This window comes from Centruroides sculpturatus, unplaced genomic scaffold (genome assembly GCF_000671375.1).
Source record: "Centruroides sculpturatus isolate CEXI.00-Female unplaced genomic scaffold, Cexi_2.0 scaffold316, whole genome shotgun sequence".
Classification (NCBI taxonomy): domain Eukaryota; kingdom Metazoa; phylum Arthropoda; class Arachnida; order Scorpiones; family Buthidae; genus Centruroides; species Centruroides sculpturatus.
The window spans coordinates 213,017-230,569 of record NW_019384641.1 but is presented as its reverse complement, the minus strand read 5'-3'; the positions used below and the strand labels follow the sequence as shown (position 1 = coordinate 230,569).

Genomic DNA, 17,553 nt, shown 5'->3' with positions numbered 1-17,553 from the left:
GACCGAACTTCTAGTATTCAGGTACGAAGACCGCTTGGCCACTGATGAACACTTGAAAAATACAGACTTTAGTTAGTAGTGGTTCTTAAAATTTTATACAAAACATTTATACTTAACAAAAACACAGCAAAAGTTCGTAAATCCGGCAGCTGATGGTGAGGAATATTCTGATGATAATACCACATACAACATGCTAGTATTCCGCGAAGCAGAATTTGTTTGAAGAAAACGTGAGCGTAATACAGTATAGTAAATTCTCGCTAATCCAGCCATTTCTTATACAAATGGGTACCGGATTACTGAGAGAATAGAGACATAAAGCCTGCCTAAAGGATTCAATTTTGTTGTTTATTAAAAGTGTCTCGATGTCAGTTCAAACGAAAACTGTCGCTTTATCGAAGATCTGAGAACCCTTCTTCTCGAATTTTTATCATACAAACCCAATGTCAATAAAATTATTTGATTTTATGTCTCTCAAATACTCTCAATTCCATCACTTTTCAATATTAAAATATTCCGTGTTATTTCAAAGTTCTTGAGTAGCAAAAATTTATGCGAGGGCACCATACTTTATCATTCTCAATATTATGGCAGGAAAACAAGTAACATTGTTATATGCTCCATCATAATGTTTGCTTGACACTTAGAATCATTCTAGGAAATTAAATTAATTAAATAATTTTATAAATTTATTTATAAAATATCAGAAATTATGAATCCTTTTCCGTATAAATAATTTTCAATTCGAAAATTAAAAATGTCTTTAGCTGCGGTAATGAATTAATTTTACATATTTATTCATTTTTATAAAAGAAACGAAAATAACTTTTGTCACGAACAAAAAAAATCTTATTTATTTTTTTAATAATTGCTAAAATATTATTAAATTTTATCTTCCTTTACATCAACTTTTGCTTTGAATAATCATGCAACTCGTTGCAATAAAAGAGTAAAGAGCAATGCCCACTCCTTCGATTGTACGAATTTTAATCTAGAATATTGAATTTAAGTCGATTCCCTGAAGATGAATCCATATTTAGAACCTTCTGTATTATTTGCAATTGTAATGGCCGTGTTAGTGATAAATGCATGCTCCCCATTCCTTACAGTAAGCATGAATGCCTTTGAAGTGTTTGCAATGTCGCTTTTTATATAATGATAATCATTTTAAGTTACTTTTTTTAATGCTGAATTATATTTTGTGATGATAACAATGCATTTTTCAGGTTGTATCTACTGTGCTGTTTTCTATACTAAACGTAATCATATTTTTACTATTCGACTACATTTCGTCAACGTATGGTGAGTTAGCTCCTCTGAAGTTATTTCTGGAGATCTCGTTAAGTAATTCTTTGTTATGGATCATGGAATTAATTCTATTTATGGAGTAAAAATCAACTCTATATTTTGATTTTTAGCGGTTATTTTTGGGTATTATAATAATTAATTTTTGGACTTTTTAATTGTAGAAATCGATACTTTCTGCTATACAAAAGGAATTTCGGTGGCTGTAATTTCGTCCACCTCATGCTGCTTTTTATACAAGTTAACGTCTTCGCATTCGTTCTATACTGGTCATCGAATATTATTGAAGATTTAACACTTCCAAAAGCATAAATTGAATGTAAATGGAACCTTTTTCTTTTGGCAGAAGTACTAAAGAATGTCGACAACCTAACGATTTGAGTAATTTTTAATAGTAAAACTAAATGAAATTTTTTAGTGTGTTTTAATGGATTTTTAAGCTTTCCAATCTTACAAATTTATAAAGATGTTTTTACCTGTAAAGATGCTAAAGTAGCTGCCCCGGGGGGGTCGCCAGAATTTCATAACTTGTAAAGGTGTCGCGTATTCAAGAAGGTTGAAAAACACTGATCTACATTATACATACTTTTCGAACAAAATACACAATACGATGTTACATAAACCTAAGAAATTTTATCGATCTGTCGAATAAACACAATCCACATCAAACTACATGAAATGTTTTAAGGTTTCTCCCCTTGAAAATCACGCACTTCGTCTAATCTCGAATCAGACGAACACTTACCACAGAGAAGGCTATTCCATGAGTGTAATCGAATAGAATCGTAAGGAAGAGAACGTGGAGAAATGACGTCGTCCACAATTACCTAACTTTTTCCTATGTAAATAAAGCGTTATAATTGTCTTGATAGATTGATACAGTGTAGAAAATATATCAATATAATGCATTCAATGCATGGTTTCCTAAATGAGTTCGCTTTTACAGAAAGATTGTGTCTGAGCCGCTAAAAATGATGTCAAACCAGATAAAAGAAAATAAAAGGCATTCGTTATCTGAAAAATACAGTTTGTTTGTTTACTTATGGCAACGCAACAGTTGGGCGATCTGCCTAGGGGAGGATGCCTTCCGGGAGGTCTTTTTAAGGGAAACTGACCCGTATCTAGTCGTTACAGACGTGGAGAAAACTGGAAAACTCCAAGTGGCCAGCCCGTCCAAGCGAGGCGCGAATCTACGACCGAACTGCTAGTGTTCGGGTACGAAGACCGCTTGGCCACTGATGAACACTTAAAAAATACAGACTTTAGTTAGTAGTGGTTCTTAAAATTTTATACAAAACATACTTAACAAAAACACAGCAAAAGTTCGTAAATCCGGCAGCCGATGGTGAGGAATATTCTGATGATAATACCGCATACAACATGCCAGTATTCCGCGAAGCAGAATTTGTTTGAAGAAAACGTGAGCCTAATACAGTATAGTAAATTATCGCTAATCCAGCCATTTCTTATACAAATGGGTACCGGATTACTGAGAGAATAGAGACATAAAGCCTGCCTAAAGGATTCAATTTTGTTGTTTATTAAAAGTGTCTCGATGTCAGTTCAAACGAAAACTGTCGCTTTATCGAAGATCTGAGAGCCCTCCTTCTCGAATTTTTATCATACAAACCCAATGTCAATAAAATTATTTGATTTTCTGTCTCTCAAATACTCTCAATTCCATCACTTTTCAATATTAAAATATTCCGTGTAATTTCAAAGTTCTTGAGTAGCAAAAATGTATGCGAGGGCACCATACTTTATCATTCTTAATATTATGGCAGAAAAACAAGTAACATTGTTATAACTCCATCAGAATGTTTGCTTGACACTTAGAATCATTCTAGGAAATTAAATTAATTAAATAATTTTATAAATTTATTTATAAAATATCAGAAATTATGAATCCTTTTCCGTATAAATAATTTTCAATTCGAAAATTAAAAATGTCTTTAGCTGCGGTAATGAATTAATTTTACATATTTATTCATTTTTATAAAAGAAACGAAAATAACTTTTGTCACGAACAAAAAAAATCTTATTTATTTTTTTAATAATTGCTAAAATATTATTAAATTTTATCTTCCTTTACATCAACTTTTGCTTTGAATAATCATGCAACTCGTTGCAATAAAAGAGTAAAGAGCAATGCCCACTCCTTCGATTGTACGAATTTTAATCTAGAATATTGAATTTAAGTCGATTCCCTGAAGATGAATCCATATTTAGAACCTTCTGTATTATTTGCAATTGTAATGGCCGTGTTAGTGATAAATGCATGCTCCCCATTCCTTACAGTAAGCATGAATGCCTTTGAAGTGTTTGCAATGTCGCTTTTTATATAATGATAATCATTTTAAGTTACTTTTTTTAATGCTGAATTATATTTTGTGATGATAACAATGCATTTTTCAGGTTGTATCTACTGTGCTGTTTTCTATACTAAACGTAATCATATTTTTACTATTCGACTACATTTCGTCAACGTATGGTGAGTTAGCTCCTCTGAAGTTATTTCTGGAGATCTCGTTAAGTAATTCTTTGTTATGGATCATGGAATTAATTCTATTTATGGAGTAAAAATCAACTCTATATTTTGATTTTTAGCGGTTATTTTTGGGTATTATAATAATTAATTTTTGGACTTTTTAATTGTAGAAATCGATACTTTCTGCTATACAAAAGGAATTTCGGTGGCTGTAATTTCGTCCACCTCATGCTGCTTTTTATACAAGTTAACGTCTTCGCATTCGTTCTATACTGGTCATCGAATATTATTGAAGATTTAACACTTCCAAAAGCATAAATTGAATGTAAATGGAACCTTTTTCTTTTGGCAGAAGTACTAAAGAATGTCGACAACCTAACGATTTGAGTAATTTTTAATAGTAAAACTAAATGAAATTTTTTAGTGTGTTTTAATGGATTTTTAAGCTTTCCAATCTTACAAATTTATAAAGATGTTTTTACCTGTAAAGATGCTAAAGTAGCTTCTAGATTCACTTTTATTTGTACGAATAGCAAATAGGCTAAATGTGGAATCATTAAGTAAACTTGTACTTTTTCATAACTTTGCGAGAAACGAGTCCATTAAACTGATACAAAATCAATTTATCCTTTTTTTAAAAAAAAAACTGGGATATTAATACCGATATGTAATGATTTTTAATCATGGTTTGAATAAAGAATTTTCTGAAAGTCAAATTATAATTTCTCAAACGAGCAATTATTTATTGTCACAATGTCTGGCTGCAATTTTTAATCATATTTTTAATTTATTTAATTTAAAATATATGCTCTCCACTTCAAATTAGTAGTGTCTTGCTCCTCTACATCATACTTTTCTTTTTAATAGTCGTGCCGATCATCTATTGTTAACTGCTTTCAGGGGAAAAGTTTTGAATTTAAAATACGTGACTTCGGTTTGCATCGAAAGTTATTATATAGTTAACAGGGACTTCTTGTTCTTGACTTTGCTTTTGTAGGATATTGATTGTCAGGATTGTTTAATGTTAATAATACTAATAACTTTTGTAAGACATTGTGTTTTTAACGCGTGGTTGTTTTTTTTTTCCTCCTCTAACTTGAGGGAAAATAAGAGGCTGTAATTTGATGGTTCAAGGAAAACGTTCAACTGTAAAAGGAAATACTTGAGGTTATTAGTTTACCAAACTTTCAAAACACTTTTACGAGAAAGATAAAAAGTAGCGTTTTGTTTGTATTTTTTATATACGTACAGAACAACAATACAGTAGTATAATCGCTTCTCGGCTTATGGTTAAGATCGAATGTGTGTATCTGGTTCTCGCTTAACTGTTGTGGGGTCATGTTCGAGCACACCATTTGATCGCGGCCATTGGGTCGGTGACTAAAGCCTTTGATGGCCTATTTTTGGAGCTGCGGGCACCACCCAAGGCCCTTGTTCCTGCTCGTCGTAGTAGGACCAACGGTGGTACTTAGCGGGATCATTGATCCCTCAAACTTTAACGAATAGTATAACCGATCTTAAAGAACCTGTAAATAGACGTTCACGTTAGAAAACTAACTTAAATAATTGTTAATGAAAGCTCGCATTGTTAGGATCTTTTTCGAAATATAAGATTTTCCATTTGCTACCAGGAAGAGTGGTGATAAATGTGAAATAAGAAAAGTTTGGCCAAATTCCTACAGAACTCTGTTGTAGCAAACAAGAGTTTAGCTAAAGCAAAGGGAAAAAAGAAGTGGTTGGCAGTAGCAAAAGAGGTACACACCCAAGTCTCAGAAAATCTTTATTTCTAGTTCCGGTTAGGTAACGAAGTACCACACAGGGGTAATTTAGTAAAACAATAGCTTGTAGTGTTGGGAAACAATCAAACACAAGGAAAGCACTCTGGAACCAAAACACAACACACTGAATGTCTACACAGGCAGAAACACCACAATAATTCGAGACAGCTGCCTGTTAGGGTGACGTGTATCCGAAAACTCATGTTTGTACTTACATGAATCATTCTAATTTGCTTAGAAATGTTGTTTAGAGATGTTATTGTAAGTACACGGAGTGCATGCATTACAATACAGAAAATTGTTTGCTAAATTAATTCAAGATATTTATATTGAGAGGAAGTCTACACTTTTTATACTATCCATTGATGTCCAAAAGGCTTTCGACACGATTAATAGAGGGATATTATGAAAGATTTTAGATAAATATGGTCTTAATGAGAATGAGCTAAATAGAATTAAATTGCTTTATTATAAACCGTATACGCAAATTAACGTGAATGGAAGAACATCTACTGATGTTAGTTGTGATGCGGGTGTGAGGCAAGGTTGCCCGTCAGGAATGATATTGTTTGTGATTTATATTGATTTACTTCTGAAAAATACAGTCTGATCAAGTGATTAATCCTATCTATATACCGGAAATGGCTGAACGTGTTAAGTTTATAGCGCACACAGATGAAATTAGTTTCTTTTTGGTTAATCAACCGGCAATGAATAGGACTGTGTCCATAATTAAAAAGTTTAGTAAATTGACTGGAATGATGGTTAATGAAAATAAATGTAAGATGATGAATGTCTATTGTGATCTACGATGTGATATGATGAATGTAGATAGGGTAAATAATATTAAGTTATTATGAATTTGGTATGGTTCAAATAGTCGTGAAAAGACTGTAGAAGTGATTTTGCAAAAGGTGGAGAGTGCTATTGAAGAATGGGATGTCAATTGGTATTATAAGTCTGAGAGAGTAACAATTATTAATAAAGTAGTTTATGCAAGGGTAATGTATTTATACTAGATGCAAGGTGCTTGAGGTGTCCACGGGAGGAGACAATATTTCATGTGTTTTTCGAGTGTCCTATAGCAGTTTAAGTTTAGCGATGGGTTGAAAAGGTCTGTAAGACAAAGATAACATGGATTAATGTCAAGTATGAAACAGATTATAATTGTCGGTATTCATTCAAATATATGATAAATTGGATTGTCGAGTTAACTAAACAGATAATTTAGAAGTTATGATGTGTATTGACATTTGAACAGAAGATATGGAATGCTACACTTTTGGTTACAAAAATTAAAGAAGCAATATTGAAAATTAATATTGATTGTGAAAATATGTCAAAGAGAATTTGCTTGTAGTTATGGTGGACCTATTGGAGTCATCTCGAGACAAGAGAATGATGTTATTTTATTTAATGATGATTGGAGTGTTTAATTTTTTGTGATTTACTTCAGTGACATATTTGTGTTCTGACTTTTTAACTTTTTTGGTGATTTTTTGGTAGTATACTGTTGAGAGCAGCCTGTCTCTTTTAATAGTTAGTTGATTATTTTTTATTGTTTTTTTTTCTTTTTTGTGAAAACAAACTGTTTGATGTTAATTTTTAAAGTGTTTTTGTTATGTCAGGCATGGTCTATTGTATTGTACTAATATTGGTTGACTGTCGGTTGAAATTTGTATTATTATTAACAAGTTTATGTGTCTGGCTTGCTTTCAAATTATTAAACAACATTGTTTCTGTTCTCGTCAGCTTAATATCTGATGTGCTTCCGTCGGAAGTTTCATTATTATTCTGATTTTTGAAACGAGGTGTAGTGAGTGTAGCTCACTCCACCCTCACCACGGGTTGACCTGGTATTGCACTATTTCTAGGAATAGCCCATTTCCTGCGGGGACATTAATTAAAATAAAATTAGTGTTAGTTATATGCTACTCTTTTCAACAATGGTAGTGTCCAGGGATGCGGAAAAATACCCAACTACGATTCTCCATCCCTGCTAGTTAATCTATATATAGACTATATGTATACTGTAATCGAGATGGGTTGATGATGTTAAACACAGAGCCCAAACGGTTAGGAGTTGAAGGTTGAAATTTGGTACACAGGCTACGTACACTAAGAAGGGATTTTTCGAAATTCCCCCTGCGGGAGAGAGGTTGTTAACACTTTTCCGCAGGTAAGTGTTAAGAGAAAATGACGTGCAAGATTTACATGCTCAGATACGGTTTTTTGCGGGTAATCGATCATACTTTTAGAACCATCTAAAAATTTTCTAATTGGTCTGGAAACAGGGCAACCTAATTCTTGCATTCTGTGAAAACGAATAAGATTGGCTATAATGTAATAATCTTAATCTTCGCTATTCTTATTTTTTGCCAGAGCAACACCGGACTTACCTGCTAGTACATAAATAATAATTAAAAGAAATTGAATGATATTAGTACTAATTAAATACAATGAAAATAATGTGACATTTACAAAAACAACTTTTGACTGTTACCAAAAACATTTTTCTCCGATTCAAAAATTACCGATTTTCGAGAATTAAAAAATTTTGGGAACACAATCATTAGACACAATACAGGTAGGCCTCCTACAACGCGGTACTTTTACAACGCGTTTTCGCTTCAACGCGGTTGGAAACATGCGGAAATTTTCTTACAACACGGTACTTTTACAACGTGGTTTACGGTATTTAGAAACGAAGTACTGTAAGGTCTCGTTTTATGTGGTGGATTCGTTCTAGAGAAAAGCGCATATAAAAAAATTCGCATAAAAAAAGATTTTACTTGCCTTGAAAAAGTAGGGATACGTTCCGAAATTTTCTAAAATCGCATAAAACCAAAACAACGAGTTAAAATTAACTTAAAACCGCATAAAAAAGTTTGCAGAAATTAAAAGAAATAGGCTGCTTATTACTGCAACTTGAAATCAGCAAAATTTAAACACGCTACTTATTATAAAAATGAACAAAACACCGCTAAAATAAAATTTAATTTCAAAACAATTACAGTTTNGTTTAGCGGTTGTACATATAGAAAGTTATTCTATAACATTTACAATGACGATTAGTTACAACTAATAACAGTGTTAATATACGTAGTATGATTGATAACATAAATTGTAGCTTGGGAGATTCCCCATTACATAGCATAATTAACAGGTTTTGTATATAAAATTATAAACATATACTAGCAAGTTGGATGTTATTTAATACATAGACAAAACAGTTGTAAATGGTGAACAGGATATGACAGTCACTAAGGCCAGTCTTCTCTAAATAGATAATTGTTGTTAATTTCTTTCCAAATTTTGTCAAATGTTCCATGGTATAGTGTTTCAAAGTCTTTATCAGTCAGTAGGGAATGATCACTTTTGATTTTAATGGCTGCTTCGTCTTTAATTTTTTTTATGCATAAGGTTGAGTTCCATTTCTTGTTTTCAAAATGGAGGGCACATCTTGCCTTCCATAGGGTTCTCTTCGCTAGTGCAATCAGCCAATTGAGGCTGTATTTGTTGGAATCGGTATCGGGAAGGTCAGCATGGTAGATAATATTGTGCCAACTAAGGGTGATGTTAAAGATGCTGTTGATCCATGTCCAGATACGGTTGGCGGTGGTGCACTCATAAAATAGGTGGTAAGAACTCTCGTCTTTCTGGCACCTCGGACATTTTGCATTCCTGAGTAGATGGTAATTGTGGAGGAATTCTTTCGTCATGGTAACATTGTTGATGATTCTCCATGTAGTCTCCTTCCATTCGGGTGGTAGTCTTCCAACATTAGTCCAGCATTCTTGCCAGTTAATTCTGTTGTCGCTTAAGTTGGGATTAGGGTGCTGAGAGAAGATGATTTTATAGATTGTGCTGGGTTTTATATTATCCTTGATGATTTTAGCTTCCAGGAGGGCTTTAATAGTGGATCTCCAATTGTAGTACTGCCTGTCGTTGTGCATTAAGAAGGGTTTATTGGATGGGTTTGATAATAATAATATTATTAATAATAACTTTTCCGTGGTCACTACCTGGTCATGTTGGGAGAGCCGAGTAATTTTACTGATCCATAGGGCAATGCAGGCTGGAGTACAAGCTTCTGGTAAGCACACCCATGCCAGTAATGTCTATGGTAAGAAATGAACGTAATAGTGATTATATCCACATTCTGCAGAGATATTTAACATGGTAGTAATTAGCTGTAAGTGTGATACCCTCTTTGACATCACCAGGATTAACAAAGTTTGCTTTCCTGGTTTAGGCATAGGCTAACTTTCGAAAATTAGACAACAGTCTCTCTAGGCTACCGGTGGCGAAAACTACCAGCGCCGGCCCAAGCATGGCTATTACAATGCTCTCAACAAATGTGAGTAACCAACCTAGTGTTGGTGTATCTGCAGCGATCACGGACCACAAAGGCGACTGTTGGTGAGGTGCCGGACTGGAAAGTTGTGCTTCTTTTTGCTTCGTGAACTTTCGTTAATTCTGCCGGAACTTTTAGGCTGTGGATAACGGGTGTGGACAACACTTAGTTGTCTCAGGATAACAGTTAAATTGATACCTCATTTATGGTCATAGCTTAATTACGGGATGTTAATTAGCTTTTAATTTTTACTTTTCGATTGGGTCTAGCAGGAAGAAGAATAACTTTTCGGGGGACGACACCAGGGGATAGTGGGGGTTAAATTAATATTTTACTCTACTTTCTGGTCGATTATTTTAACTTCGTCATTATTTTATCTTTCTATTATAACTATGGGTAAAATTTTTATTTATTTACTAGCTTACCCGTCGCGCATTGCTGCGATCTCAGAAAAAAGGAAATTCAAGCAAACTCGTTATGATGAAATTTAATTTACATTTTATCATTTTTATTAAAATTTATTATTATTATATTATTATTATTATTCATTTTTATCGGGAAAACATTTCAAAGTGTCGTTTCAATTCTATTTATTTCTTGGAGTGCTTGTGGATACACGATATTTTTTGTTTTTCCATCTGGTGCGTACACGAACAAATCGAAAGGTTTTCCGACGCGTGAGCCGGCCACATACACTTGTCCATGCAAGAAGCACGGATTTTCAAAAATTTAGCCCATACACTCGCAGCAATTGTCAGAAGCGCGATATTCCCCATTTTTATATATATATTTTTAATCCTTTATAATTTTAATTATTTAATTGCTCCTTCCTCTCTTCCTTGGCATGTTGTGAAATTTCTGATAGTTGGATAATAAACCGTTTTATTGTAATTTGTCTTTTTAAATTATTTTGAGTCTATATTAAAATTTGAAAAAGAGGGATCCCTAGATCAGTAAAATAGGCAAATTTCCTCCTACAACTTCGGTTGTTTAGTGAATACATAATTAGCAAAAAAGTTGAAATAAAGTGATTAAACAAAAATTATTACAAATATCGTAAATAACAGTTCACAAATGCATATATAAAGATATTTTTTGAAGGGGGAAAATAGTCTTCACAATTTGAAATCAATCGAACACACTGTGAAATGATCATATACATGTATGCCATCTATCATAGGATAAATGTACTATGCCAGAAACCTTCGTGGGAGTGTATTAAAAAACTTCCCAAAGCTTCATGGCAATCATACTATGCCAGAAACCTTCGTGGGAATATATTAAACAACTTCCCAAAGTTTCATGGCAATCGGATAAATGGTGTGGTAATGCATGAAGGACAGACACACAGACATACATTCATTTATATATATATACTAGCTTACCCATCGCGCATTACTGCGATCTCAGAAGAAAGGAAATTCAAGCAAACTCGTTATGATAAAATTCAATTTAATTTTTATCATTTTTGTTGAAACTTATTATTATTATTCATTTTCATCGGGAAAACATTTCAAAGTGTCGTTTCAATTCTATTTATTTCTTGGAGTGCTTGTGGATACACGATATTTTTTGTTTTTCCATCTGGTGCGTACACGAACAAATCGAAAGGTTTTCCGACGCGTGAGCCGGCCACATACACTTGTCCATGCAAGAAGCACGGATTTTCAAAAATTTAGCCCATACACTCGCAGCAATTGTCAGAAGCGCGATATTCCCCATTTTTATATATATATTTTTAATCCTTTATAATTTTAATTATTTAATTGCTCCTTCCTCTCTTCCTTGGCACATTGTGAAATTTCTGATAGTTGGATAATAAACCGTTTTATTGTAATTTGTCTTCTTAAATTATTTTGAGTTCATATTAAAATTTGAAAAAGAAGGATACCTAGATCGGTAAAATCGGCGAATTTCCTCCTACAACTTCGGTTGTTGTTCGGGGTACAGTTAAGATTTTAACGAAGTTCGAGAAAATACGTAATTAGCAAAAAAAAAGTTGAAATAAAGTGATTAAACAAAAATTATTACAAATATCGTAAATAACAGTTCACAAATGCATATATAGAGATATTTTTTGAAGGGGAGGAAATGGTCTTCACAATTTGAAATCGATCGGACACACAGTGATCGAATGCTCGTGTAAACGCGCGCCATCTATCGTAGGATAAATGTACTATGCCAGAAACCTTCGCGGGAGTATATTAAACAACTTCCCAAAGTTTCATGACGATTGGATAAACGGTGTGGTAATGCATGAAAAATACACAGACATACGTAGGACATATGAAAATGCTTACCTAATGTTTTTCAAAGTAGAACTATTTAGCACACATATATATTCTCCATTGATCCTGCCATTGTTGGAAGAACCATTGGAAGGCTTCTTTTGGAATATTCAGAAGTTTGACCATCAAATTTAATTTGATATCCTTCGTGGTTGTGAAACATGTTCTCTTACTAGTTTCTATGTGCAATTTGTGCATAGTTTTAAGATACAGTTTGACATAAATAGTGCAATGAGTGGCAGGAAGAATGGTTTCTGCATCACAATAATACACTGAGACACTCATCACCTGTTCTGTAGCAATTCCTTGCTGACAAAAGAACTCCTGTCATTGCCCAACCTTTATACTCACCAGATCTCCTTTTCGAGTTATTTTTGGGTGTTCCCTATGCTGAAAGTAGGACTCAAAGAAACATATTTTGCAACTATGGAGGACATAAAATCGATTGTGAGATCTAAACTCTTAAATATTCCAAAAGAAGTCTTCCAGTGGTGCTTCCAGCAGTGGTAGGATCGATGGAGCAAGTGTGTATTTGCTGAAAAATCCTACTTTCAATTAGCAAAAAATATAATTAAAAAGTACTAAAATAATAAAATTCAATATTAATTTTTAATTTTTTTATTACAGGTTTTTGTAAAAATTGCTTGTTGTTCTCCACAAGCATTACAGATAGTGATTGAAATGCAGTATTTAGAACAGTTAACATCAGAAATATATAAAGATGACATGTTGCTGTTGCTGAACTGCGTAGAATTGTTGACTAATTTAGTGCTGGTTGAGCATGGACTCGTATGTCTGCAACAGTACGGCCTCTTGGATAAATTACAAGAGTTGTTAACAAGGTCACTTGAAGATTCTTTAGGTTCTTTTATACTTCCAGGTAAATCTTAATTTTAGTGATTTAGAGTTTTACAAAAGTAGAAAATTCTATTATATCAAAATGGTTATTAGTAAGCAAATAAATATATATTTTTGCTATCAAATACAATAATAATAAAGTAAATAAAAATGTTCCGCATTCCTAGAAGTATATAAACAAAAGAATGATTATTTTGATGAAATATCATAGGTTTAACACTAATTGTCTGGCAGCTAATAAATGACTCAGTACCTGTAAGAAGTATAAAAGGCGTTTAACCTTCCTGTAACTTATATTTGTTTGCTTGGTGGCTTTTAGGTGTTGCATTATTGGTAAATCGATTTATCAGTTTAATGGTAATCAGTTAAAAATGCACTGGTAATTATACCAGCAATTTGATCATTTTTACCAGTAAACTCTATAGAAATAAGTAAACATGTAATAATGTTTTGAAGCTAAATATTTATTTGTATACATTTTCTCATATATTTGTATCTGTTCAAAAAGTATCGGACCTTTGGTCGGCAAAAATAAATTTATTTACTTTGAGGTACAAAACCCTAATCCCCTTCAAAGTAGTCTTCTTGGTAATGTATACACTTCTCCCAGCGTTCCTGCCATTGCTGGAAACACTGCTGGAACGTATCTTTTGGAATGACCATCAGCCGCTCCGTCGCATTCCGCACGATGTCTTCTCTCGACTAAAATCGGGTTCCTTTTAGCGGCATTTTCAGCTTGGGAAATAGCCAAAGGTCACACGGAGCCATGTGGGGAGAGTACAGAGCGTGACGAACCACAGGAGTGTTGTGTTTGGCGACGAAAGCCCGAATCAGATGCTCAGAATGGGCGGATGCGTTATCATGATGGAGCTGCCAAGTTTTGATCGACCACAGATCTGGTCGTTTGCGTCGCACTGTATCGGAAAGACGACGAAGGACCTCCTGGTAGTACTCCTTTGCAATGGTTTGGCCTTGTGGCGCGTACTCACGACACACCACCCCACGAGAGTCGAAAAAACTGTCAACATGACCTTTGATATTGCTGCGGACCTGCCGCGCTTTTTTGGCTTCGAGGACCATCCCCGAAATCCTGCTGAATCTTGCGAATAGTTTACGCTTGGGTATCACCAAGGTTTTTGGCAAAATTTGATGCAATATCGCTACTCACGTTGTTCAGTCATTTTCCAGCTTAGTGAAATCCGACGAGAGCGCACTACATGACCTCACTCATAGGCCGACTGCCAACGACTGACGCTTCCTGCAGGCGGGAAAAAATTCAGGGTTGTGCATGACTGTCCCCTACACAACTCCACCGAAGGAAGCCTCTCGCGCATCATTGGTTTACACGGGAAAAAAAAAGGTCCGATACTTTTTGAACAGACCTTGTATATTAAAGACGTAGAAGCATCAAATATTTTTATTTAAATTGTAAAAGTAGTTTGTCATTTATCTTTTAAATTATTACTTTACAGTTTTGTACAAAACTTGATCCAGCAAGGCTCTGGAGCCAAGCATGTTGGAACATTGGTGATTAATTTATACCGAATGCAAAAGAATTCTGTTGACCAATGTAGTAAGCTTGTGTGAATGACATGTTGGAGCCTTCCCACTTTTATTAGTGTGTTGGTCACTTTTTTGTTTACATTTGTAAGGTTCAGTTATTGGTTTTTTGTGTGCATTAGTGTGTGTACACATTATTAGGGGAAAATTTGTTTATAGTTTTCATTAAGGAAAAATTGTTTATGCTTTACAAATTTACAGGTGCAATATCTAAAAATTTTATATAATTTTTACACTTATAGTTTATGTTTTGTTTTGTATTTACCTGTTTAAATAATTGCGTTAGATGGTAACTTTGCTTTGAAGCGTACACTATGAGCCTGGAACAGATTATTCTAAACATATATATTTCAATATGTTATAACAAGGTTCCAAAATCAATTACATTCGTTCTACATTCCACTGTAGTTGTGTATATTCACTCAGCGNTTTTTCCCCTCTTTTATCTAAAAATTTTATATAATTTTTACACTTATAGTTTATGTTTTGTTTTGTATTTACCTGTTTAAATAATTGCGTTAGATGGTAACTTTGCTTTGAAGCGTACACTATGAGCCTGGAACAGATTATTCTAAACATATATATTTCAATATGTTATAACAAGGTTCCAAAATCAATTACATTCGTTCTACATTCCACTGTAGTTGTGTATATTCACTCAGCGGTATCTTGAAAAGAAAAAAGGTTGAAGTACAGCATAGGCAAATTTGATTATAGTAACAATAAAGACATAAATCTGTAAAGGTTATTTTCATTGTTATATTAACCTACATGTATTAGGGAACATTTTCTATATGATAGCTGCATTCATGTTTTTTTTTTTCTTTTTACTCTCAACATGCTGTGGGCACCAAAATGACCTTTTTCCATTCCTGTCATGTATTCAGCCTGGTTCAGATTGGGGCAGCTAGATGACGAGGGATGGGGCCTTACATTTATTGGGGGAGCCCCATCTACTCTTTTCATTCTGTGGACCCTAGATAAAAAGACCCACAGGATAAAAAGTTTAAAAAAAAAGAACAAAGAATTTTTCTTGGAAGGTTTGTCCTTAATATGTCAGCTTGCTCCTCCTCATTGTGTGCCTAATGGGTGATTAAAAAAGCCTTCTTAGTTGTCCACAGGGGCAAAAAGAGTGAAAAAAACAAAGCTTAATCTTCAATTATATACTAAAGTTAAACTGATATCAATACACTTGAATTAAGTTAGTTTCAATTGCATTTTCATTTTAAACTTGTCTTTAATTCCCAGTATTAAACTCAATTTATATAATTTATAATGAACTGTTTGCAAGAATTTTAGTTTTTTTGGAGTTGGATTAATGTAATCAGTCTTGGTATCATATTTTCAATAAAAATTTATCAAATGTAACATTGAGTGATATTTTAATTTAGTATTTATGAAATTTACATTAATTTTCTTGTGTTTAATGCATTAAATTTTATAATCATTTCTCAACTGTCATGTTCATGTATGATTTTATGTACATATTTGACGATTTTATTTGTTCTTTACTTCATAAAAATGTAAACAATTATGTGGAGGTGTGCAGATGTTATATAACAGGACTAGGAGGTTTGTACTTCTTTTAAAAACTCTGCAATTGTGTTGTGACTTCTCACACATGACAAAGGATATAGTGGAAAACTTGCACATTCAGCATAATAAGATACTTCTGTATGGCTATAATCGAGATTTGCTGTATACCCTGTGATGTGTTAGTTCCTTGCATTAATTAATCAACTGATTAGAGTGTGGCTTAAAATTATATTTTAAAATATTAAAATTAATAAAAATCTTAAAATATATATAGTAGGCAGCCTTTGATAGTAATTGAAGTATGATATTGTTTCAAATGTTATTTTTTGTCCTTTGTGGAATTTTCAATCATTTTGATATCAAGTCAACATATTACCTATGTACAGTACACACATCGAATTTTATAAATGACTAGCTTACCCGTCGCGCATTGCTGCGATCTCAGAAGAAAGGAAATTCAAGCAAACTCGTTACGATAAAATTCAATTTACACTTTATCGTTTTTATTGAAACTTATTATTATTATTATTAATTTTCATCGGAAAACATTTCAAAGTGTCGTTTCAATTCTATTTATTTATTGCAGTGCTTGTGGATACACGATATTTTTGTTTTTCCGTCTGGTACGTACACGAATAAATCGGAAGGTTTTCCGACGCTTGAGCTTGCCACATACAGTTGTACATGCGAGAAGCACGGATTCTCCAAATTTACCCACACACTTGCAGAGATTGTCAGAAGTGCGATATTTCCCATTTTTATATATTTTTTAAAATCCTTTACAATTTTAATTATTTAATTGCTCCTTCCTCTCTTCCATGGCATGTTGTGAAATTTCTGATAGTTGGATAATAAACCGTTTTATTGTAATTTGTCTTTTTAAATTATTTTGAGTCGATATTAAAATTTGGGAAAGGGGATTCTAGATCGGTAAAATAGGCGAATTTCCTCCTACAACTTCGATTGTTGTTCGGGGTACAGTTAAGGTTTTAACAAAGTTCGAGCGAATACATAATTATCAAAAAATAGTTGAAATAAAGAGATTAAACAAAAATTATTACAAATATCGTAAATAACAGTTCACAAATGCATATATAGAGATATTTTTTGGAGGGGGGAAATGGTCTTCACAATTTGAAATAGATCGGACATTGTTCGAATGCTCGTGTAAACGCGCGCCATCTATCGTAGGTTAAATGTACTATGCCGGAGTGTATTAAAAAAACTTCCCAAAGTTTTATGGCACTCGTACTATGCCACAAACCTTCGCGGGAATATATTAAACAACTTCCCAAAGTTTCACGGCAATCGGATAAACGGTCTGGTAATGCATAAAGGACACACACACACACAGACATACATTCATTTTTATATATATAGATG

General features: G+C 33.4%; 3 protein-coding genes and 1 pseudogene across 5 annotated transcripts in view; all 4 read left to right on the top strand.

Moving 5' to 3' along the window:
* Positions 1-942: 942 nt before the first annotated feature.
* On the top strand, positions 943-1,793 carry LOC111625993. 3 transcript variants are annotated; one of them, XM_023369263.1, is made up of 3 exons: positions 943-1,108; positions 1,227-1,302; positions 1,470-1,793. In XM_023369263.1, the coding sequence occupies exons 1-3, from the start codon at positions 1,025-1,027 to the stop codon at positions 1,598-1,600; spliced, it is 291 nt and encodes a 96-aa protein (XP_023225031.1). In that variant the 5' UTR covers positions 943-1,024; the 3' UTR covers positions 1,601-1,793. The 3 variants fall into 3 exon arrangements, 2 of the variants coding, with proteins under 2 accessions (XP_023225031.1, XP_023225030.1); XR_002756817.1 differs by having other exon boundaries at positions 944-1,108; positions 1,227-1,339; XM_023369262.1 differs by having other exon boundaries at positions 951-1,108; positions 1,227-1,387.
* Positions 1,794-3,444: 1,651 nt separating this feature from the next.
* Positions 3,445-4,525, top strand: LOC111626032. Its single transcript, XM_023369309.1, has 3 exons — positions 3,445-3,602; positions 3,721-3,881; positions 3,964-4,525. Exons 1-3 carry the CDS (start codon positions 3,519-3,521, stop codon positions 4,109-4,111), a joined length of 393 nt encoding a protein of 130 aa, XP_023225077.1. The 5' UTR covers positions 3,445-3,518; the 3' UTR covers positions 4,112-4,525.
* Positions 4,526-7,279: 2,754 nt separating this feature from the next.
* Positions 7,280-7,461, top strand: LOC111626036 (annotated as a pseudogene).
* Positions 7,462-12,798: 5,337 nt separating this feature from the next.
* Positions 12,799-17,553, top strand: part of LOC111626003 (26S proteasome non-ATPase regulatory subunit 5-like) — a 31,825-nt gene continuing 27,070 nt past the window's right edge. Inside the window, exon 1 of the mRNA XM_023369271.1 lies at positions 12,799-13,096. Within this exon, the coding sequence (XP_023225039.1) occupies positions 12,898-13,096 (199 nt within the window). The 5' untranslated portion in view covers positions 12,799-12,897. The remainder of the gene's footprint in view (positions 13,097-17,553) is intronic.